A 26,076-nucleotide genomic window follows, 5' to 3' on the forward strand; every position below is an offset into this window, starting at 1 on the left:
TGTTCAAGGTTAAAATGAAACTTGATGGAACTATTGAAAAGCATAAAGCAAGACTAGTTGTAAGAGGTTTCATGTAGAGGGAAGGTCTTAATTATACTGAAGTGTTTGCTCTAGTTGCTAGAATTGAAATAGTTAGGATTGTAGTGGTCTTGGCTCATTCAAGAGGTTGGAATATGTGGCAGTTGGATGTAAAATCAGCCTTCCTCAATGGATTACTTGAGGAATAAGTCTATGTAACACAACCACCTAGATTTGAGAACAGGGAAGGTGGAGACTTGGTGTTCAAACTGAATAAGTCTTTGTATGGTCTTAAACAGGCGCCAAGAGCTTGAAACAAAAGAATTGATGGGTTCCTACTTAAAATTGGTTTTGAGAAATGTAAGGTGGAGTATGGAGTGTATGTCAAGGAAGAGAATGGAGACATAATCATACTATGCCTATATGTGGATGACCTTTTAATCATAGACAGTAATGAAGTTGTGATTCAAACTGTGAAGAAGGAGTTGTAACAAGAATTTGATATGACAGATCTGGGAGTCATGTCTTATTTCTTAGGAATTGAGTTCATTCATAAGAATTGAGGACTGGTGATGCATCAAAAGAAGTATGCATTGGAAGTTCTTAAAAGATATAAGATGGAAGAATGCAACCTAGCTAAGAGTCCAATTGAGTTTGGATTAAAGCTAGGTGCTGGTCTTGATGAAAAGCCAGTGGATGCCACATTGTTCAAGCAAATGGTAGGAAGCTTGAGATATTTGTGCCATAGTAGGCTAGATATTGCTTATGTTGTGGGTCTGGTAAGCAGATATATGAATGATCTGAGGACTTCTCATATGGCTGCAACAAAGAGAATTTTGAGATACGTGAAGGGCACTCTTGACTATGGCTTGTTATTCTCCAAAGCAAATCATAATCAAGGAATAAGGTTAATTGGTTTTTCTGATGCAGACTGGAGTGGTGATGTAGAGGACAACAAAAACACCACTGGATATGTCTTCAAATTACTTGGATCAACAATCTGCTAGAGTTCTAAGAAGCAAAAAGATGTTGGACTCTCAACTTGTGAGTCAGAGTACATGGTTGCTGCCTCAACAGCTTGTCAATCAGGCTGGTTGGAGTCACTCTTTGCAGAATTGAAGATTCGGCTTGATTCAGTTGTTCAATTTAACATGGACAACAAGTCTGCTATATGTCTTGCCAACAACCCAATTGCACATGGAAGAACAAAGCATATTGGGACAAAGTACCACTATCTCAGGGATCAAGTGAGGAAAGGAAGAATAAGTTTGGCTTATTGCAAGTCAGAAGAACAAGAAGCTGACATTCTAACCAAAGCACTTCGTGGAGAGAAGTTTTACAAGTTCAGAGAAAAACTTGGCGTAGTGAATTGCTTAAACTAGAATTAGGGAGGAATGTTGATGTATCCATATAATTCTAGTTTAGAAAAATAAATAAAAAACTGAAAAAGAAAGAAAGTAGTCGTAGTGGTGTTACCAACTAAAGTTTTGGCACAAAAGTCAAGTTAGTTAGGTAGCTTTGGTCAGCTTTTAATAGTTTTGGTCCATGACCCCGCATGTCTTGATATAAAACTATTTTCTAATGAACTTGATAAATGGAAGTTTCACTATTCCTTCTTGAAATTCCAATAGATTTGATGTTATTATTAGGGTCTCATTCTTATTAAGTCACTGAGTTTCTTCAATTCTATTTTATCAGGGTTTCGTTCTTATTTTGTTTCCATTTTGATGCAGTCAGTGAAAAGATCAACATGATGGTGTTGATTTGTGGGTGTGGATATCTGATGGTGGTTTCAATGCTTATGATCTTGTTACTATATGTGGTTCTTTTTCCTTTTTTTATAATGGCATGAGTTATTCCTAGAACATGAGTTATTGCTCAAAGTACTTTATTTCGGGGTTTTTCTTTGGGTGAATTATGATTATGAAGCTTTGTGTAGGTGCCACTGTAATAACTCGTGTGATCTATTAAAGTGTTAAAATTGAATTTGATTAACTGGAAAATGTTTAATTAAAAGTAGCTTTCCTCTAAATTGGTTACAAAAAGAAGATTTTTTTTATAAGATAATGATCAGTTAAATAAGAGAAGACTGAGTCAAAAGAGAGATAAGTTAGTTGTGCAACTAACAGATAATGGATAGTGGAGATAAATAGATGGATGAGTGGGATTAAGTGGTTTCAACAAAAACCTAGAAGAGGTATATAAAAACCACACTTACACAATAGAAAAAAGGAGACTTTGACGAGCGGAGCAAAAATTTCCTTTTGCATAAACCTGCTACACATTGGCAAAATTTCATACGCTCTAGACAAGTGAAAAGTTGTCTTTAGAGGTTTTGCATCATTTCATTTATTTTATCTTTTTTCTTTTGTAATACATAGAAATGGAAATGTGTATGACATTTGCTGATGAATGTAAGATACATAACTCTCACTCTCTTTTTGTGATTTCCTTATTTTTATCAAGTCTGCATTTCTGCAATCGAAGTTTTGTGTCCAACATTCATTTTTTTAATTAATTTTTTTCTTATATGTGACGTGATGTGGGTGTAATGTGGCACTATTTGTTTGTGTACATAGGAGTAGCAAATAGGATATTAGGAAGGCTAGTTTTGGTTTTAAGTTTTTTTCTCTTTTATTCTTTTTTTAATATTTGTTTCATTTTGTGCTTGGATATGTGCATGAGAGCTTATCTAGGACCTCAATGCTTAGGAGTTCTGCTTTGGTTTCTAGCTTGTTTATTTATGAAATAAAAAAAGATCAAAATTGTACATTATTTTATTTGGATTTTTGTGTGTGTAGTACTATACATAAGGTTAGGATCTAGGATGCAACCATTATGTTTCGTTAGTTCATTGCAAAATAAAAAGAGATTATAATTTTCTGCCTTTTGATTAATTCATATTGTTTATAATATTAGCAAATATCAAATAAAAAATAATCTCTTTTTACTTCATGCAATGGTTTGATAATATTAATTGATAGCAATTATACCGTTAATATTTTCAAATCATAAGAGTTTATAGAATAGCCATTTGCTATCATAAAATCTTGGGCTACAGTAAAATTTCAAAAAAAAAATATTTTATTAAAATAAACAACAATTTATGACGTTAATTGAATAACGATTCTATCTTTAACATTGTGAATTGTGAGGATTTGACGACTAGTCATTTGCTAGCTTAAATTCTTGTGTTAAGTTTTAATAGAGTATAAAAAAAGAATTTTTTTATATAAAGATTATTTTATGTTTTCCCTCAATTTAAAATATTAGTGGCGGCTCTATTTTAAATAAAAATTTTATGTCATCCTGCTGTGATCTCAGTTGCGACAATAAGTTTCTACCTAGACTCATTTCGTTGCATTTGGTGCTAGGATTTGGTAAACTCTAGAAACATGATTGCCAAGAAAATATACTTTTCTTTTCTTAGCAAAAGATAAAGTTTTATGGTCATCTATCTCCCATTTTTTTAATTTGTATCGATTAATCTATTTTTGTATTAAATTGTGCAATTTGAAGATTTAATGATGATTATTATTATCATTATTAAATTTTTGTAAAATATATCATTGGTTGGTCTAAAACCGATATAGAAAGTGTTTTTACAACATCGATTTTTTCAAAACCGATATAGAAAATGCTTCAGAATACACAATTTTGGCTAAAATTTCTACATCGATTTTAGTCAAAACTAATGCAGATAATGATTTTCAACATTGGTTTTAAAATCGATGTTAAAAATGCTTACTTTCAATGACAATCGTTTCAACATTGGTTCTACAACTGATGTTGACTCTTCCGGAACAAATGTTAAAATCCATTTATGTAGTAGTGCGTAAGATGTTTGCGGTATGATTTGGTTCAATTTTTAGATTAAAAATCATTTGACCTAAACATAGAATAAATATGTTGTTCAATTTTGTTCAATTTAAATATAACATCAAATTCAAACTGAACCAAATCAATCTTTTGCGGTTAGGTTCGATTCAATTTAATGATTTTTTATTTTTTTAATATATTATCATAATTTAAAATCAATCAACTAAACTTACATAATTATTATGCTATATTGTTTTAAAAATAAATTTTATTTTTTTTATTAATTTTTTTTAACATATTTTAGTTAAAAATTATTATTTTCACTTCTATTTGGCATTAATATAAAATGATATTACTTACTCTTTTTGTAACATAATAGTAATTTTTACATCACTTGATATTTAACATTATTTTTTAATAATATTAGACATCATTTTCTAACATATGAAACTAAAATATGCATTTTGATTATAAAACAAAGAAAAATTAATAAATTATTTAATATTTTTTTATTAATTATTACAATAAAAATCAATATAATTATGATATGCAGTTTGTTCGGTTCGGTTTGGTTTTTTACAACAAAATCTAAAAACCAAACCAAACCATTTAAAGTATACAATTTTTTTATATTTTTTGTTTTTGTGGTTTTCGGTTTGAACAATTTTTGTTTTTTTTTTTTATCAATTTGGTGATATTAAGTGAGGTCTAAAGTTTGAATATTGTAGATGAAAAATATAATTGAGAGACAAGATCTCCTATTAAATGTAATCATTCATATCTTTTATATAGAACGCAAGTATTTTTTACTAAAGATAATCATGTTTGAATTGGAGTAGGATTATTATAGACGATAAAACTCTTCTTTTCAGTATTTAATCTAACACTTAAATTCGAAACCTCTAGTTAAGATACAACAATCTCACATTTGATATGCAGGTCTATGCTGTCAGCAATATCATTCAGATTTTTGAAGGAAGAATGATTATTAATAAAATTGATAAACATTTTATATGATAAAAAAGAAGAGAGAAATTAATTAAAAGGTGCATTCAAAGGCTTCTGAATGAAAGTTGGATGTACACGTATACACTACGGGAAAAGCTAGACAGATGGAGAAAACACTATGAAGCCATTGAATGATTAAGGTTAAAAAGGGTTGGATCTCAATCACTCATCTTAATTTGTTTACTAATTAATTTGCAATGCAATGGTGAATTGTCAGCAGCCTAGGTAGGTGGAGAAATTGTATTGAGTGGGAGGGGATTTGAAATGGGGATACGTGCCAAAATAAGTGAAGGCATGAATTATGGCAATGACAGAGGGAGGGTCAAGAAGGCAACAAAGCAACGTGGAGGCAAAGGAAAGGAAACAAATTGAAAATGTATCAGTGACAGACACCCATATGCTGTGACCTGTGGCTATGAGATGGCTGGTCGATTGTTGGAAGAAAAGGTTGTGCCTTGGTGAGACTTGTTATAAATGTTCCTTGAGTCTAGCCATGTATTTCACAATAAAATTGACCCCCCACACCCACTCACACTACACCAGCAGAATAATTAAATTCATGTTGTAATTATTATAACAAAATACGCAAAAACAAAATAAAATGAATGCAACACATGCATTTGCATTCTTTTTTGTTTTTTCATCTATCCAATATGTCTTCTCACATCATCTGTAGTTTTTTTTTATTTACTTTTTATTTTAAATCATAGATTGCATAAAATTTTATTTAGGCATCTAATTAATCTTCCTTCCATCTGGTTGGCTCATATTGGTTAATAGTATACCTTAGTCACCATCAAACACATAGATCTACAAGTATTGGATTATTTTATTTCAACTAAACCAAAAATCTTGAAATCGAATTATGAACATCAAAATCGTGATCTAGACAAAAAAAAAAAAAAAACATTACTTTCAATCGTGACTTCATTCCCAAACTAAAGATGCATGAAATCCTAAACCTTTAATTAAGATATCCAAATATTAAATCACTTATACTAACAACCTTTGATTTACATTGATTTACGTTGTGTTGTGTGTAGTTAGTACATAATTTTCTCTCTGACAATTTATTTTAAATAAAAGAGAAGAAATAGGAATGCCTCTTGGTCAATTTAATTTGGTTCAAATCTCCCCAAAAATCTATCCTTCTTCTGAAACGTCTGGGCTCCTGTTCAATTCAATCTTTTAATTCCTGACAAAGTAGTTTCGTATTGTCAGGAAATTTCTTTAAAGCCTATCTCTCTCATGTCACGGTGGAGATCAAGTTTTGATTTTATTTGTCGCTATAATTGAAAAGAGAAAGAAAAACCACCTTAATGCACGTAAGGATGATGAAAGGTCTACATATATTTATTTATTTGGTCTAGAATTTTGGTTGCACAAGTCTTCGGTTTATAGAAAAAATAGTCTTTATATGGGGGAGATTTTTTGAATAATCTAAAGTGCTCGATCACCATTGAAGATGCATGAATAAAATGTCGATGGATGATGGATTGAATTTATTCTTTCTCAAACAGCATGGGAGTTTGGTCAATTTCTGTTTTTTCCTCCCTTTAGCTAGATGAATTAAATGAACTGTAAAGAAAAAAGTTTTGAATACTAGTTATGATGAGAGAGTCCCACATGGAATCGTTTTGTATGTTTAGGACTTCAAGGTAGGTTTTTTATGCTTGTATGATATTCCACCACATCCGCATCTACATATTCTAATAAATATTGGGTTCTGTTCTTTCTTTCTTGTTTTATTTCCCTTCCCCCATTTGTTTTTCAAGAAAATGACTTGAACCAAATGTGTCATCAACAATAATTTTAGTACAAACAACTTGACTTTGGAACCTAGCCAAAACTATAGCTGTTGAACAAAACCTTATCAAAAATCAAGAAAAAACAAACTGGAGAAATTAAGTGATAGGTCTTTCCTGATTCCATCCAACACTATCAAGAAACCTAGAAGAGAAAAAGAGGGACTTTCAACTTTATGGTAAAATTTGTTTTACACTTCACTTGTAGCTTCCTAAAGGTAGAAGTTTAGAACTATTCAAGTGTGTTAGTATATATATATATTTTTTTGAAAGATGTCATATTTACCAACAATTGTCACCAGAGTTGATAGATTGTTTAGTTTCTTAAAGAGTTTAATTTCCTAACAGGACATATGAAAATAACTTTTATTGGGAGAGGTTGGTGATATCATTAGCAAATACATACCTAATGGAAATACTTAATATTAAAGGGTTAATTGTTATTGATAACTATATGATAAACTCAATTTGTTTGTTTAGAAAGAAAAGTACATCTAGATTTTCATGTCAGGTGTAGGGGATATCAATGTTAGTGTTGGTGATTGAGATGGGGTTTGATTCTAACAAGAAAAGCTGCAAGAATCATACATAAGAGAGGGACAGAAAAGAGAGGGAGGTATTCTTTCTTTCTTTGCTTCGTTTATTTGCATGTGTGTGTCTGACGCGTGAGGGTTATTAATGGGTCTCGTTTTTCTAGAGAAATAAGTTTAGGCTTGTAATTCTCGAGAGAAATGACAGAAAAAAAGAAAAATGTAGTAAGAAGAAAGCCGATATTTTCAATTTTCACACGATTCTTCTGATCTTTAATTTAATTATCTAGGCAAATTCTTGATGAACATTTCTTTTATGTTACTTGTGTTCGATGGCAGACTCGTGCTTGTGTATGCCCATCTAAAGAGGGAAGCAAGAATCTAAATCAAAATCCTCTAGAAAAATTAAAAAGAAAAAAGAGATGAAAATTCATCTGTGTGAAGGCGACATTTGCTAGCAAAATTTCCCATCCCATACATGATATATTCTTCAACATGCCCTACACATACAACTATCTTTCTCACCCCGTAAGATATTTATGTGGTTGATATTAAATACAATTTCGATTAACAAAAGAATTATTTCATAATCAGAATGAGCTCATTAACACAAATATTGATAGTATTACATATTAGCCATACATGCGACTTTGTTGTTGGAAAGAAAACAAAACCCTCGATCGGTCATATTTAATGGGAAGATTGGTGTTGAATCTGGATCCACGTTAATTGGATAATGGTTGTGGATTGAAATTGACTTCATTAGAAAAACAAGCATAATTTTAGATTTGTTTGATCGGTGAGTTGGGTCCACTTCACCTTTTAAATTTTTGAGCTCCACTTGTTTCTTTCTTCCGTCTTTTCACAAAGGTCCACTTGCTTTTTCCGGCACGAGGAAGATATGTTTATAGCTTTTGTTTTATTGGAACCCATAGGAACGGTATTTATAATTTTTTAAGATGCAGTACGTTCAGGAAGTTAATTTGATTCACATCTACAATATTTCATAACACATAATGAACAATGAATGACTTGTTTGAGTATATTTCAGTTTTCTCTTTTTTACGTATTGTTTTGTAAAATATTTAAAAAACTGTTTTCTCAACTTCCTCACACCACTACCCCACTTCATCTCCCTAAAAGAAATTGTTTTTATTTTATTTTAAATTCATCCAAACGTAATTTTATATTTTACCTTTTAAATGATAAATAATACTATCACAGAAATTTTTTTCATTGATTTTATCTAATCATAAATTATAATATACCAAAAGTTTATTAACTTTTATAATATTTATCTTACACTTAATAATAAGAGTGATTTTTTTATGAATGATATTGTAAAAACTTTTATATTGACCATTCATTAAAAACATGATTTTGAATTTTTTTTATTAAAACTCAAAACAAAAGAAATTAGTTTTTTATTTTAAAATCGGTTTTTAAAATAAATATCAAATTATAAGCCCTAATACTTTATAGTAGTGTAATTCTTTATTGTAATAAATTTCATATTTTTTGTAAATTTATATGAAAAATTACTGTAAAACATTGTATTTCTTACATCAGTTATTATATAAAATCGATGTAAAATGCTAGTGAATACCTAAATACAAAGGCCCTTTTCCCTCGTTCTTCCCAGTGCACATTGCCATTTCCCCAAGAACAATGCCTCAATCTAGAGCTATGAAGCACAGACACGCCGTCGAAGTGTCGCGTCCCGTGTCAGAGACGCACCGGACACACAAACGGGTACAACTCTGGTGCGACGCGATGTCTATTGCCGCCGCCGTCACCGGACACGGTTGGATGCAGGAGACGCGTGATTAGACGCATTGATTTTATCTAATCATAAATTATAATATACCAAAAGTTTATTAACTTTTATAATATTTATCTTACACTCAATAATAAGAGTGATTTTTTTATGAATGATATTGTAAAAACTTTTATATTGACCATTCATTAAAAACATGATTTTGAATTTTTTTATTAAAACTCAAAACAAAAGAAATTAGTTTTTTATTTTAAAATCGGTTTTTAAAATAAATATCAAATTATAAGCCCTAATACTTTATAGTAGTGTAATTCTTTATTGTAATAAATTTCATATTTTTTGTAAATTTATATGAAAAATTACTGTAAAACATTGTATTTCTTACATCAATTGTTATATAAAATCGATGTAAAATGCTAGTGAATACCTAAATCCAAAGGCCTTTTTTCCCTCGTCCTTCCCAGTGCACACTACCATTTCCCCAAGAACAATGCCTCAATCTAGAGCTATGAAGCACGGACACGCCGTCGAAGTGCGCGTCCCGTGTCGGAGACGCATCGGACACACAAATGGGTACGACTCCGGTGCAACGTGATGTCTGTTTCCGCCGCCGTCGCCGGACACGACTGGATGCAGGAGACGCGCGATTAGACGCGGCCCAACAAGTGGACACGCGCGTCCAAACGCGGCCCAACCAATTATTTTATTATTTATTTAAAAAAGGTTTACCTAAAACAAAAATCGTTTCTGCACGTCTTCTCCTTGCCGCAAGCGAACCTCCATTGCTGCTCGTCGCCTCCATTTCCCCCTTTGCAGGTAGGCCCTTCTTTCTTTTCTGAGTTTTCTCATCTACTCCATGTTGTTGCTTGCATTTTTCTCGCCTCCGTTTCCCCCTTTGCTGCTTGCTACTTTTGGTTTTGTTGCTTTTGGCTTCTCTCTCGCCTCTGTTGTTTCCCTGTTGATGCTTGCCTGATTTTATGGTTTCTGATTTCATTGAAATGCTTTTGTGCTTCCACTGTTCCACATTTGTTCCCTTTAAGTAAAATACCAATTCTCTCTCATTCTCTTTCCATGTGTCGTGACTAAACTCTGAAGTACCCATTACCCAATGCCATTTAATAGTTACAATGCATTTGTTTTACTTTCTTAATTAAAAAAGGGGCACAAAAAGAGCAACAGAAATTAAAAAAAAAAAAGAACAACGAAAATTAAAAAAAAAAAAAGAAGTACAACACAAAAATTATTATTATACAAGTCCGGTAGGTGTGGGGCATCAATTGAAGTATACTATTCAGTTTCCCCTACCTTAATTTTTATTTTTATTATTTTATTTAGATACTTTTTTGTTTTGTTGTGCCAGCAAGAGAGTTTGAATGTTTTAAGGTGGCCTCAAGGCTCAATCACATTACAACGCAAAAAAAAAAAAAGGGTTTTTAAGAACTTTTCTTTTTAATGATAAGTTCTATACGACAGTTAAGAAAATAGAGAAGAATATATAGAGAAAGAGATTGTTTAGGTATGTAACATCAAAAGTAATACGTTGGAAAATTATAATTTATTATTTATTATTTAAAGATGCCATTATCATATTTTCTAAATAAAATAAATGGGTGGATGTTAACATATTTTTGTAGGATTGAAATTTTACTTTTTCATCAATTAAAATTTTAAGGGTTTACTTGTGTTTTTATTTTTTTTTACTTTTTAATTATAAAATTGTCACATTAGTTTAAATCTGTTTTTTGGTTTTAAAAAAATTATACAGAAATTGCTTTTTGTTGTTTGTTTTTTACTTAGAAATTGTTTACATTGATTTTTGATTTTTTTAAATTGTTGTAGAGATGAGTGCTTCTAGTCCTAGTCAAGCTAAAGAACAAGATGATGATACCAAACCTTTTATGGACCTATGTTACAAAGATAAAAAGTGTAGGTGGTGGTGGAAATTATGAGATAAAATGCAATATTTTTTATTTTACCTTTAATGGGTCTTACACTAGAGTGAGGACACGCTTGTTGAAGATGACTGGAAAGGGACTTAGAGTTTGTCAAAAGGTAACAATTGACAGACTTATAGATTTGAAGAAGATAGATAATGAGGCAACATTGAGGGTGGAGAAGTCAAAAACAAAATTTGTGTCATTGCCTCCGGTTTCTACTCAACACCAAATGGATACAAACACTCTTGGTGTTGATCCAAAAAAGAGAAAGACATCAACTGCAGAAAATGACTTTAATTTGCAAGCTAGAGAGACACTTGATCATGAAATTGCTAGGATGTTTTACTCTTCGGGGTTGCCTTTTCATTTAGCAAGAAATCCTCACTATAGGAAGGCGTTTGCCTATGCTGCCAACAATCAGATCAGTGGTTATCAACCTCCAGGTTATAATAAATTAAGGACAACATTACTTCAAAATGAGAGGAGACATGTGGAGAACTTGTTACAACCAATTAAAAATGCATGGAGTCAGAAGGGTGTGAGCATTGTTAGTGATGGATGGAGTGACCCGCAAAGAAGATCTCTTATTAATTTCATGGCTGTCACAGAGAGTGGACCTATGTTTTTAAAGGCCATCGATTGTTCAAATGAGATCAAAGACAAGGATTTCATTGCCAAACTTATGAGGGAGGTAATTATGGAGGTTGGACACTCAAATGTTGTGCAAATAGTGACAGATAATGCAGTCGTTTGTAAAGCAGCAGGTTTAATAATTGAGGCTGAGTTTCCTTCCATCTATTGGACTCCATGTGTTGTCCACACATTAAATCTTGCTTTGAAGAACATATGTGCAGCCAAGAATACAGAAAAAAAACAATGTTGTTTATGAAGAATGTTCTTGGATCACCCAAATTGCGGATGATGCAATGTTTGTGAAAAATTTTGTCATGAGTCATTCTATGAGACTATCAATTTTCAATTCATTGAAATTACTATCCATTGCTCCAACAAGATTTGCCTCCACTATTGTAATGCTCAAGAGATTCAAGCAATTGAAGAAAGGACTCCAAGAGATGGTCATTAGTGACCAATGGTCTTCTTATAAGGAAGATGATGTTGCAAAGGCTAAATTTGTGAAAGATACTTTGTTGGATGATAAATGGTGGGATAAGGTTGATTATATTTTTTCTTTCACTAGCCCTATCTATGATGTTCTTAGAAGAACTGATACAAAAGCTTCATCTCTCCATCTAGTATATGAAATATGGGATTCAATGATTGAAAAGGTGAAGAATGCCATATATCAATATGAGAGAAAGGAGGAGAGTGAAGGATCAACCTTTTATGAGGTAGTGCACTTCATATTAATTGACCGTTGGACTAAGAGTAGCACTCCTCTCCATTGTTTAGCTCATTCCTTAAATCCAAGGTAATTAACTCTATACTTTTTTACTTACCTTTTTTTTAGAATTACATAAATTTTAATCATGTATATATTTCTTTTTAATTATAGATATTATAGTCATAAATGGCTAAGTGAAGATTCTAATCGAGTTCCTCCATATCAAGACTTGGAACTCACTCGTGAAAGATTAAAATACTTCAAAAGGCTCTTTCTTGATGTGGATGTAAGGAGGAAAGTGAATATTGAGTTTGCCAACTTCTCGGATGGAAGAGAAGGTTTTGATGATCTTGATTCTTTAAATGATAGAGGTCAAATGGATCCAAAAGCTTGGTGGCTAGTTCATGGCGTTAATGCTCCAATACTTCAAAAGGTTGCCCTTAAGCTACTTGCGCAACCTTGTTCATCTTCATGTTGTGAAAGGAATTGGAGTACATATTCATTTATCCATTCTTTAAAGAGAAACAAGATGGCACCACATAGAGCTGAAGATTTAGTATTTGTTCATAGCAACCTACGACTTCTCTCAAGGAATACTCCACAATATCATCAAGAGGAAACTAAAATGTGGGATATAGCCGTAGATGATTTTGGATCACTTGATGATTATGGTATTCTTGAAATTGCTAGTTTGTCTTTAGATGAACCATAGTTAGAAGGTGTCTTTTTCAATGATGATTGCTAGTTTGTGGAATTCTTTAAGACTTGAAGATACTAATTCATTATCTTGCTTTATATATATATATATATATATATATATATATATATATATATATATATATATATATATATATATATATATATATATATATATATTGTAAAGAAACAAAGCGTACAAATTGTATAATGAGGTCTCTTAGTATTTTTTTGTGACTCATTATCATAGGAAAAGTTCTTTTTAGATAATGATGAATATATAAATCTTGATTTTCAATTTAGATCTTTTATGCATATCACTCATATTTAATTTTATGTAATTTTATTTTATTTATATATATATATATATATATATATATATAACCGTGTCCATGTCCTACATTTTGGATATTATAAGTGTCCACGTATCCGTGTCCGTGTCCCTATCAATGCTTCATAGATCTAGAGCATTGGGCTTCCTCACCCTCTTCTCCATTCACACCCGCCTCTGAACCATCTTCGTCGGCACCATTAAGCTCATTTGCAACCTTGGCCTAGACCATGCCATAGAGTGCGACAGAAACCTTAGACCCATCCCTGGCTTTGTGTCACAATCTCTTTGACAACAATAGCAAGAGGCAAGGAGGGCGATGCGGTGGGTCACTCACCTTCTGAAATTGATTTCTTCCTAATTCGACGTGCTAGGGTTTTAAGAATTGTCAATTTTGATTTTTTTTTAAACGTTTGATGATTTACAAAGTTGGTTGAGGGCTTTTATAGATTGTTGAATTTTGAATAAAACTAATCCAAGAACAATGATTTTCCGTTTAAGAAATTTAAGGTATTTGCAAAAGCAGCTAGATTTTGGGGCGTGCTTAGTGCGAAGCTGGACGTAAATGCAAAAGGAGCCTATTAAGAATTGTCAATTTCGTTTTTTTTTTTAAATTAAATGTTTGATGATTTTAAAAAGTTATAATATTTTACATCAATTATATTAATTATTAATGTAAAAGTACGAATTTTTGTCAATTAAATTAATGGTGAAAAAAATACAATTATTTTATTTTAAACAGGATAATATTAAACTTTTTAATAATTGAGAAATCAAATTAAATCTTAAAATAGTTAAGGAATCCATTGTATAAGTATGTCTCGTTATAAAACACCTAAAATTCAAACATGGACACGTGGACAGAGAAAAGAGAAAAATAACATTTATCGTAAGATTTTTATATGGATAAAATTTAAGTACAATATTATAAGAACTTTTATATTACTTTTTAATCAAAGCTTTACTTCGTAACCTACATAATAAAAGATTGACAGTAAGTGTGCATCAATTATTAAAGTGAACTTTTAATTTCAATTGGATTATTATATTATATTAAAGTTTTGTCTTTTAATTTTCCCTAAAAAAAAAGTTTTGTCTTTTAATTCAGCAATTTTTTTTCTTTCCTATTTTGCTATTATATCTTCATGAAAAACATTCTTAATATACATCCTTACTCTTCACCTTATCTTTAGTTAATTTTAATTTATTAATATACACATTCTTATTTTTAATACGAGTGTGTTAGCAAATTAAATGACAGTATTTACTAATGTACACATTCTTAATTTTTAACATACTCTTTAATCATAGTTTGCTAACATACTTATCTTAAAAAATGTATGTACGTTAGCAAAATATACATATAAATTTTTTTTATTACTAGTATTTTATTAGAAACTAAAACAATTACATTTTTAAAAATTATTATATTTTTTGTTAATGTATAATATCCTTAAAAGACACTTAAAAGAGGAATAGACAGAGTTTTTATATCCAAATTAATTTATTTTCAGCCCAACAATTTTTCATTTAAATAAATGTAATTAAAGAGATAAATCTTTAAGAATTGCTTAGCTAGAGATTTTCATGTGGAGGAGAGAGGAGTTATTCACTCATGTTATGAAAACAAGAGGGAATGCATTCTCCGCCGTTCTACATCTTTTTTAAAATAAAAGTAAAATAAGAGAGAGAATGTCGAGGTTAAATAGAAAATGCATGGAAAGGAGTGTACAATTAACTTTCTAACAGTTAAAATTAAAATGCATATATTGTGGGTAATTATTTTTCTCTTAATCGTATGCAGACATTGTTGAATATACGAGCAATTATTGAGGCTAAAATTAGCAAAAAAAATAATGTATAAATCAAACGGGATAATCAGATTGTTTGTGTAATTTAAGGTCATTTTTTATTAAATAATATAATTGTATAACTAAAAAAATTTATTGGATTTTTTTATTTAATTATTTTTTTAACATATAATAAGTAAAATATTAAAAAATAATTTAATTTAATACAAGTAAGTTAACATGTGTTCCTGTCAACAAAGTAATTATTGTTACAAAATTTTGTGAGCGTATATAAATTGTTCCTGTCAACAAAATAATTATTGTTACAAAATTTTGTGAGTGTATATAAATTGTTAAAAAATACATACAATTATTCATTTATTCTTTATATATTCCAAACACTTTATAAAAAAATAAAATAAAAATAAAAATAATTCAGTATTGTATTAAAATTATATATGCAATTTGTAATGAATAATATTAACAACACGTAATATATGGTGAATATAAGATATTGTATATGATGGATTATATTTTAAAATTTGAATCGTAACAAACACTAAAAAAGCTTTTTTCTATGATTTGACAGTCGTATAAAAATCAATGTTGTAAGTAAAATGATGACATTTTTGTAAATAAATGAAAAATTTTAAAGATGATTTTGATAAACCCGTTTTTAAAAAAGCTTTACGACATTTTAGGGTATGTTTCTGATAACAACGATGTTTAAGTTTCAATCTTATATTATATTCTATCTCTCAATCTGTTTCAAACCCTAACTTAAGGTTAAGATTACACAGATTAAAAAATAAAAAATAAAATGATAATAAATATTGAAAAATTATATTATATTAGATAAGAAATATATCGTCAAAAATGATATGTAATAATAATACTTGATTTAGATTTTGAAAGATTTATCTATATAATATTTGAATTATTTTTATCTTCATTACATATAAGATAAATTGTTTATGTGAAAAAAATTAGTTTTTGAAGATAAATTTTAGCATGTTTAAGAGACTCTGGTTGACTTTCATTAATTGTTATTGCAAAGCAAATAATGATTGAGAGACTTTAGTTGACTTTTGTTAATTGTTATTGCACAGGAAACAACTATTCAAAATTAATTACTTAACATTGAAATGAAATTATAGGATAAAATGGAATTCAGGTTAATCTTGAGGTGAAAATCTTTTCTCTATTGCTTTCAGAAATGACTTTTGCTTTAAAAACATTATTAAATAAATAAATAATTTTAGAATATTTTATATTTTGAAGCATAAAATTGCATAATTAAAGTTATTATAAATAAATAAATTATTCTTATAAAAAAATGAAAAATCTATTTTTACAGGATAACATAAATTTTGTCATTAATTAATATTTTTTATGTAATAAATACGAAAAAATAAAATATATAAAAAAGACCGTTCATATATACATATATATATATATATATATATATATATATATATATATAATGTAAAAAACGAAATTATTCTTATAAAAATTCAGAAACCGAATTATCATTTTATACGATATTAAAGCTATTATCCCTTTAAAAATAACGTGCAGAATAATTTTATAGTTACGTTGTATGTGCTTTATATTAATTAACTTAAAAAAAATCGGTGCTAAAATCTTTATGTATAAAAAAAATTTAATTATAGAAAAATAATGAAGTTAAGCAGAGCTAAAAATATTATTCGCTCAAATAAGTCACGCACTCAAAATAACTAAATCAAGATCCAAATATATTTTTTTTGGAATCTTCAAAAGACAAAGGATGCCGAATATGAAAAAGTCATAGACAATAAATAAGCATTGTTGCCAAATTCAAAAGATTTCAATCAACATGTTTCTTTTTAATAATTGCAACTTTTGTAATCTTTTTTGTTGATGTTTGATTTTCATTGTTTTCAAACACATATGAGATATCTAAGTAATTTGTTGATCTTCTCAAACTTATTTTACTTGAAGATATTAATTATATATAAATTGTATTAATAATATATTTTTAATAGGATTTAATTTTCCAAAATGCTTGCTTCTTATCTGTGTCAATTTCAATTAATTTGAATTGTAGTATTAAATGTATAGTTAAGACTGTTGGACAAGTAACCTCAATAACTTAAGAGGGGGTGAATTAAGTCTTACAAAATTTTTCATTAACAAACTTTAATCCCTTTTTAACTAATATATGATAGGCTCAAAATGTAAAAGAATAAGAAGAAGAAACAATCAATTTAATAATGTTTTTTTAAATATGCAAGATAAAATTAATTGCAATAAAATAAATGAGATAAGGAAAGGAAAAATTGCAAACTCGATTTATATTGGTTCGGCAACTTCCCGTGCCTACGTCCAATCCTCAAGCAACATTTGATATTTTCCACTATCTCTGTAAATCATTTACAGACTTTGAACACACCTTGAAATTCATCACCCTTGTGTTCAAGATTCTCAAAGAGACAATCAATCTCTTGATTACAATTCTCACAATCTAAGAGACAATCAGTCTCTTAATTACAACTGACTTTCTGAGATGAACAGAAAGATTTCACTCCTTTAGAGTGAATGATACAAATTGAAGTTCCTCGAGAAATTTCTCTCTTTTAGAGATGATAATACAATTTGAAGTTCGTGAATGAATTCTCAATAAATTTGCAAGTGTTTGTCCAACAGTTGTTGAGAGAGCATTTGACAATTAAGTTCTCTTAGAATATCTCTCTTGCTTTTTGAAGTCGGACACACATACATATAGACCCATCATGCCTTTTTAAAATAGTTTGAAGAGATGAGTCTTTTCAAAAAGCTTTTTCTGAAATTCTTCACTGGTAATAGATTAGAGATTTCTGGTAATCGATTACACAGTTATATTTTGAAGGATCATGTCTTTTCAAAGTGTTTTCTGAAGTGTCGTTGCTGGTAATCGATTACATGATTCAAATTTAAAATCCTTTTTAAACCCTTTGCTTCAAAATTGTCTTCTGGTAATCGATTACACTGCCTGGTAATCAATTACCAAAGCCTTGGATGTTGGAAACAATGTGTTTTGAGGCAAAAGCTTGAACAACCAATGAGATTGTTTGAGGCCTTATCTTTTTCTTGATCTTATTTGCTTTGACCTTGAATTATTCTTGAAGCAATGCTTAACCTTTGAATGTTTATTGAAGCAACCTTGTATTAAACTTAAAGCAATGTTTAACCTTTAAATGTTTGTTGAAACAACTTTGTTGTTTGATTCTACATTGACATCATCAAAACTCTGTATTCATATATTCACAAAGACTTAGTAAAGTTTGATTAAATAATATTTAAGATAATTTAATCATTTAATTCATATTCAAATATTTTCATAAATGTTTGGTAAATTTTAATTATATTATTGTATTGCTTTAAAGTGAAAATTATATGATTAGACAATATTCTAAATTTTTACGTTGAGTAAATGATTAGGCTAATTCTAGCAAAAAATAAATAAATTAGGCTATATGGATGTCATTTAAAAATAAATAGAAAAATGATATTATTTAAAATTAGAAAAATAATTTTCTTCTTTTCTAGTATTCATACCTTTAAGAAAATTAGGAAAAAGGCTATCAAATAGAAAAATGATATCATTTAAAATTAAAATAAAAATATAAAAAAGATAAAGAAATTTTTTAATTTATAAATTATTTATTTATTATAATTCAAAATAAAATAAAAAATAGTATTGTGAACAATCTTTTTAATTTTGTGAATATTTAATATTATGTTAAGTAAACAATGATAATTTTGTAATGACTAAATTTAAGTGCATCATTTAATCTTTTTTATATTTATTTGCTTTCAAATTTCAAAATGTATAATAAAAAATTATTTCTATTTGCATTTTTAAGATAGTTAATGACATTTTATTTCTCAACTAAATTTTGAGCTGATCAAATCTAAGAATAAGAAGATAGTGTTATTATTCACACAAATAGACAGTTAAATACATCTATATGACTGTCATACGAAGACTTCCTGACACGGTTAGGCATCAAGCACCTAGTCACCTCTATCGAACATCCTTAGACCAATGGTCAAGTAGAGATAGCTAATAGAGCCATCCTCAGGGCCCTACGTACTAGACTCGACAAGTCTAAGGGTCTATGAAAAGAGAAGCTCCCCAACATACTCTGGACGTACAACTGTTCACCCCAGACAACAACTAATGAAACTCCTTATCGACTCACACATGGTACAAACGCCATGATCCCCGTTGAAGTCGAGGAGCCATCGACAAGGAGACCGTTGTTCCAACAATAGCAAAATGAAGAAAATATGAGGGTAGAACTTGAAATCACAGACAAAGTCCAAGAAATAGCGAGGATCATGGAAGAAGCTGCCAAACTTTGAGCAGCAAGGAAATACAATACAAAGGTTTAACCATGAGCCTTTCAACCTAGTGACCTCGTATGACGAGTCCAAGGAGAAGCCAGAAAAGATCCTTGAGTGGGAAAGCTTGGCCCCAACTGGGAAGGCCCATTCAGGGTCACAGCCAGTCTGGACAACAGAGTATACATACTACAGGAACTGGATGGCAAAGCAGTTCCAAGAATATGGAACGCCACCCACCTAAAGTTCTACTTCAGTTAACCTAAATGCAAACCCAATGTTGTACTCTTTTTCCTACTTAGGTCTTATGTCCCAAAAATAAAATAAAAAATTAGGGTTTTGGCTTGAGATGTTTTAACGAGGCACATCTGGGATAATGAAGGAAATTTGTACTCAATCAAATACATTGAATAAAAATTCCGCATCCCTTCCTTTTCATATTTCTCTTATCAGGACAAAAGCATCCATAGTCGTAGCTCCAAGGCTCTTAAAACCCAAGGACCGCCCTTGGTGAGCCCTCCTCTTAGCACTAAGTCTCCAGTACATGCCACCCACAATGAGTGACATGTACGCACAAGCACACTACTATGACTCCAATACATCCTACCCACGGCGAGTGACATGTACGCACGAGCATGCTACTATGACTCCAGTACATGCCACATATGGGGAGTGACACGTACGCACGAGAACACTACTATGAATCCAGTACATGCCACCCACGGTGAGTGACATGTATGCAAAAGCACGCTACTATGACTCCAATACATGCCACCCACGGCAAGTGACATGTACGCACAAGCAAGCTACTATGACTCCAGTACATGCCACCTATGGGGAGTGACACGTACGCACGAGAACACTACTATGAATCCAATACATGCCACCCACGACGAGTGACATGTATGCAAAAGCACGCTACTATGACTCCAATACATGCCACCTACGACAAGTGACATGTACACACAAGCACACTATTACGACTCCAATACATGCCACCCACGGTGAGTAACATGTATGCATGAGCACACTACTACGACTCCAGTACATGCCACCCACAACGAGTGACATGTACGCACGAGCACACCACGATGACTTCAGTATATGCCACCCACAACGAGTGACATATATGCAAGAGCACACCACCATGACTCTAGTATATGCCATCCACGATGAGTGACATATATGCTAGAGCATACCACCATGACTCTAGTATATGTCACCCACGGTGAGTGACACATATGCAAGAGCATACCACTATGTCTTCAGCGCATGTCACCCACGACGAGTGGCATGTATGCAAGAACACGACGCCCAAAACCCAAGTTAAACAATTCCCTGGTTGATCCTATAAAGGGCTTGCAAAACCCAAGGTTTGCCCTTGGTGAGTCCTATCGATTCACACCACCATGTCTCCAGTACGTGTCACTTTGTAAGATGCACATATGCAAGAGTACGTCATTATGTCTCTAGCACATGTCACCCACGACGAATGCCATGTATGCAAGAGCATAGCACTTGCACTGAAGACTCAACAAACCCAAGTTCTGCGCTTGGTAATCCTCACAGATTCACAAAATCCAAGGCCCGTCCTTGGTAAGCCTCGACCCAGCTTTATAGGCTTGAAAAAAACCTAGGGCAAACATGTCCCCGGTCCAAGGCTCGACAAACCCAAGGTTCATCCTTGGTGAGCCCTTTCTATTACTAAGTTCTATCTCCACAGGAACTTAAGGTATGCAAAGTTTGTCCTTGACAATCTTTTTTATTCCTAATTTTTATCAGTGCAGGAATACAAGTATATCAAAAACCCAAGATCTGCCATTGGTACACACTCCTCCAAAACCTAAGGTCCACCCCTGGTACGTACTCCTACAAAGCCCAAGACATCCCCTTGGTCCGCTCACTCGCAGCAACTAGGACAACCACCGTCAAAGGTCTAAGTTCAACGACACAAACTTCCTCCAGACTATTTGGCAAGACCTTCAATTGGGTGAAAGTCATACCTATTCCTCATAACCATCAGATGAGAAGCTTCGCAAGTCAAAACGACCCATCATTAGATTGAGTGACAAGACCTTTAGTCAGGTGCAGTTCGTACTTATTCCTCATAACCATCAGAGGAGAAACTCAGCGAGTCAAGTGACCTAACCCTGCACTGGTTGGCAAGACCTGCAACCAGGGGCAAGTGAAACATACTCCTCACAACCATTAAGGGAGAAGCTCCGCAAAGAAGAAGGAAGCCCCACCAGATAGGTGACAAGAGCTTTAACCAGGTTGAAATCAAACCTGAGATGATTTTATGTCATCCATTTTTACAAGACCACCACGGTCTTACCTCTACATCAACAAGGTCTTGCTTCCGCTATTCATATTACCACAAGTACGAAGTGTTGCATAAACAAAGGCAACATACACAAGACATACATAAGCAGTGTGAAATTCATCATCAAAGGAAAGCATTGCATCGAAGAAGAATAAAAATAATTGTCATAGTTACAAGGCCTATACGACCAAAATTCAAACAATGAAGAAAGAAAATAAATAGAAGGCAACCTAGACACAAGCATCATCGCCTTGCTCTGTAGCACCTTGCTCCTAATCAACAACCTCTTCCTCCACAACATTTTCCTCCTCGTCAAGTAAAACACCATCCTTCACATCCTTGAAAGGGTCAAAGAGACCCAAGTCAAGGTCCTTGGCAAAGAACCTAGCCTGCTTGACGACCTTGTTGAATCCTTTCTCATGTTGTTCCAGGGCATCCTTCTTGTAAACGAGTAGGTCCTCCTCAAGCTCCTTGCTGGGCTCCCTCTCCTTGGCAACCCGCAGCTCAGACTCCTCCAGTTTGGATTTCGACTCCTTAAGTTGGGTCTCTAAATCAGCAAGCACTTTTGCAAGCTCGTCCTTCTCTGCCACAGTGCCCTCCACCTTGCCAACCAGGTCCTTTTTCTTCACCTGTAAGTCCTTGCAGCATTTCATAACCATCTAACCTAATGCACAACAACTTGGCCAACACACCACCAACTTTAGAAGACAATTGGCGGTTTAACCTTACGGCCTCAACAAAGGCGATCGTGGCGTTAGCCACCTTAGGGCGCTCCGCTCTCCAAACAATGCAAGCAGTAACCCTCCATTTGGCGACCTCCGCCTCTAAGGACACCACCTTGTGCAAAGCCTCTTGGTGTCGTTGTCCATTCTCCTCCAGAATCGCCAAACTTCTCTAGAGAAAGACTTTGGCAGAATCCATAGCGTTTTATACCCCAACTAACCTAATAAGTTTCTTATCCAAGGCTGACACAAAGCCAATTGGGGTCTTCTGCTTCAACTTGTAGGTTGCACCCCATAGTGAATCAAAATCACTAAAGGTGTACAAATGATCCAAGGAGATGCGAGAGCGAGAAGACAAAGAAGGCGATGCCACCGCCAAAATAGTAGAAAGAAAGACCATTGCAGGAAAAGAGGAAGAAGACAACATCACAGGAGTATTAGTGGTTGCCACACCAGCACTCAGAATAGGTGCAGCAATGGTGGACAATGGTGCCACAACAGAACCAACCAAAGTAGCTGGCACACTAACTTCAACAGCAACAGAAGTGGCCTCCTGAACAGCAACAACAGAAGGAGTGAAGGAGCAGGACTAGTAGCATGAGCTGTAAGAGCCTTGACGACCGGTGGAGTCGAAGGCACATTCTGCACGATCAAAGGGCGACCGACACCAAGCGTCAACCCTACAGCCTGCCTCAAGGCATGTAGGCTCATATGGGCCTTCAACATCTTACGGCCAAACGACCCAACACCATCATCCTGCTTCCTCTTTGTCAAAACAGAGGAAGGAGCGTTGAGGGCAACTTCGACAACAATAGAAATAAGGTCAACCTCACCAACAGGTTGACCCCCTTCTCCAACAGCAACAACAGTAGTAGACGGCGGCATAGTCTGACCCGCAGGTCTAACCTGCTTCATGAGTGGCCTGCAGGCAAAGTCACCTATAATACCTGCAAAATAAGTTAGTTTTGGTCGATACTGACCTCAAACACAAAAAAGGGAAAGGTTAGGCACTTTACCATCCAAGGTAGTGAAGGGATCAGTCATCGAAGGAAGAGACAGAATGGCCTGAATGTTTAGCGAGACCGACAGCTGCTCCAAAATAGCTTTGTCAACCCTCTCCACAAGGGTTAGCAGATCCTTGTCAAACGACTTGAACCTGGTAGGGTCAAACTGCCAGCAGAATGGGAAGCAGGGCTCCCCATCCCTATTGAACATTAGTGGCAAATCATCAGCCACAACATCAGTAGACAAAATCTTAAAGAAACGGTGAAATATGTTTGAGTCAAACTCAAACAACTTCTTGGACATGCTATTCAAGGAGACCCAACCAATCTTGCCAATCAGCTTCATTTGAAAGAAAAACAAGAAGACCGACGCATTAGGTTAGATGTTGAAGAAAATGCACAAGATTTCAAAAGCTCTCATTATTGCCTAATTGTTTGGGTGTAGTTGAGACGAAGCCACATTCAAGTGCTCAAGTAGAGCACATTGGAAAGCAGTCAAGAGGAGAATAAGACCCAAGACCTCAAATAGACACATATAGATAAAAAAAAGAAGTGTAGACTGCCTAACGCCGCCCTAAAAAAAAGGAAGTCATCACTCCCACAAGCCTGAATGCCTAACTTGCAGGATTCCTGAGAGCTCACCAGTTTCACCTGGCGTTGAAAAGCATTGACACTCGCCGCCGAGGTGAGAGAGGACTTGTATTTCAAAAGTTGTCCATTACCCACTCATAGCCAACGACGATAGGTGTGGACGACGGTGACCCAACACTATGGCTATGTCGCACATGGGGAGACACCCTCACATCTCTCCCCGAAAGCAGTGGAAGGCCGCTCCTTCCCGCGATGGCGAGAAGTGCTCTCACCAATATGACACGAAGCCCTCACCCTCTCCGAAGAGGAGGACTCGTTGTCAGAGGCACCCCAACAAGTATTCTCGGGTGAGGAACCACCAATAGAGATGACATCCTGATCCATCATAGGTTGCTCAATCGAGCCCCCAGAATCACTGCCACCTATGCCGATGGCAGAATCAGACAAGAATGAAGACATTGTGGAAGACATAATACCTTGAAGAATTGAAGAAAGTGAAGGAAGAAGAAAGGGGATCACAAGCATAAGGCAAGGAGCTGAAGTGATGGTGATCACAACTCAAAATGTACACTTCATTTAAAAGGAGGTGGGCTCTTCGGTAACTAGCAGGAGCTGAAGTGGTGCCCTAAAATTTTGTACCACGACACATCCTCACTCACGCATAAACCACGACTCTAGTACATACCCACTCCACGAGTGACACATATGCAAGAGTACTGCGCATGCGCCGAACACACCTACAACAACAGACAAAATGTAACATCTATCTTCAATGCACCTTCCAACGATAAAAAAGGGGCAGAGTTGTCAAATCTATATAGACTTCCCTCACCTGACATGCCAAAGACATGTCCATTCTGGACAACTTAACATAAGTAGCTCGGACAACACTTGTCCAGGATCGGGGGCTTGACAAGCCACATCAACATGGAATTCTTTCACACTTGTTGAGGTTACCACACACGACACTGGACAACATTCGTCCATACTTGGGGGCTCGACAAACTCATCGCCCTCTACTTGTTAAGAATACTACCCCAGACATTAGATACTCTTCTTCGACACTAGACAATCTCTCTCATCCATAAGCCAGCTCAGAGCTTTGGGAGACTTATGTACTGTCCAGGGTCAGGGTCCATAAAATGCATGTGGCACCCTACATGGCACTCTGAGACATGTGTCAACCCTCCATGTCAGCCCTGCAATAGGAGCGCGGACACTCGGCCCTTAACAGTCGGGCTCCCTGACTGACAGGTTATCTCTAACCTATTAATATTTAAATATATTTTAATATCTTTATCTATTTGGCAGATAATTAATTATCTACAAAGCCACACATTATCTACAAGGTATAATTATCTTCTAGCTTTTATCTATAAGCTATACTTTATCTCTAACATTATCTACAAGCTACCGATAATTATCTATAAGCTGAAAATCTGCAAAGATTATAACAACCCTTACAAATAAGAACCCGCAGCTACGCTCCACTCCTATAAATATCATGTTCCATCGAACCCTCAACATGATCCCCACACACTTCAGCACACGAGCAACAAGCTTGTGCCTCTCTCTCTCTCTCTCACTCGAGCTTAAACTTAAGCATATACTTACTTTATCTCTTAACTCATATACTTACTTTAGCGTCAGAGTCCTTTATTTTGCAGGTCCCCCCTTCTGTCCCATTGATAAAGGCCCCTCTCAAAGTTGACATGCAAAATCCAGGAGGCCACTTCGGCCATGTCCACCATGACGTGTCCTAGCTTCAAATTTTGGTAAGTACACCCATGTAAAAAGAACAAAAGAAATAATAAAAGAATATAGATGCTTGATTCTCAATCTTCATTCTCATTCTTGGCCAAATTCATTAGATGGTGTATTGCTAGCTATAAGACCCTTTTATCTCTTTTCCACAAAAGTATCCTTGTTGCAAGTTAAATAAAACATGTTGAATGACATTCTCATTCTCTCAAACCAAAATACCAAAATAAGGGGGAAATGCTAAACCAAGAAAA

The 26,076-nt window shown here is 33.5% G+C and overlaps 1 protein-coding gene across 1 annotated transcript; it reads left to right on the forward strand.

Annotated features, from left to right (window-relative positions):
- Window positions 1-11,967: 11,967 nt before the first annotated feature.
- On the forward strand, window positions 11,968-12,948 carry LOC113001648 (uncharacterized). The gene is made up of 2 exons (XM_026128543.1): window positions 11,968-12,323; window positions 12,408-12,948. Exons 1-2 carry the CDS (start codon window positions 11,968-11,970, stop codon window positions 12,946-12,948), a joined length of 897 nt encoding a protein of 298 aa, XP_025984328.1.
- The last annotated feature ends 13,128 nt before the right edge of the window (window positions 12,949-26,076 follow it).

The sequence above is a fragment of the Glycine max genome, chromosome 5 (assembly GCF_000004515.6).
Source record: "Glycine max cultivar Williams 82 chromosome 5, Glycine_max_v4.0, whole genome shotgun sequence".
In the NCBI taxonomy this organism is placed as follows: Eukaryota; Viridiplantae; Streptophyta; class Magnoliopsida; order Fabales; family Fabaceae; genus Glycine; species Glycine max.

Coding starts and splice junctions, on each gene's coding strand:
- LOC113001648 (XM_026128543.1), top strand. CDS start 11,968: ATGGTCATTAGTGACCAATGGTCTTCTTATAAGGAAGATGATGTTGCA. Junction 12,324..12,407: donor GCTCATTCCTTAAATCCAAG/GTAATTAACTCT, acceptor TTTTAATTATAG/ATATTATAGTCATAAATGGC.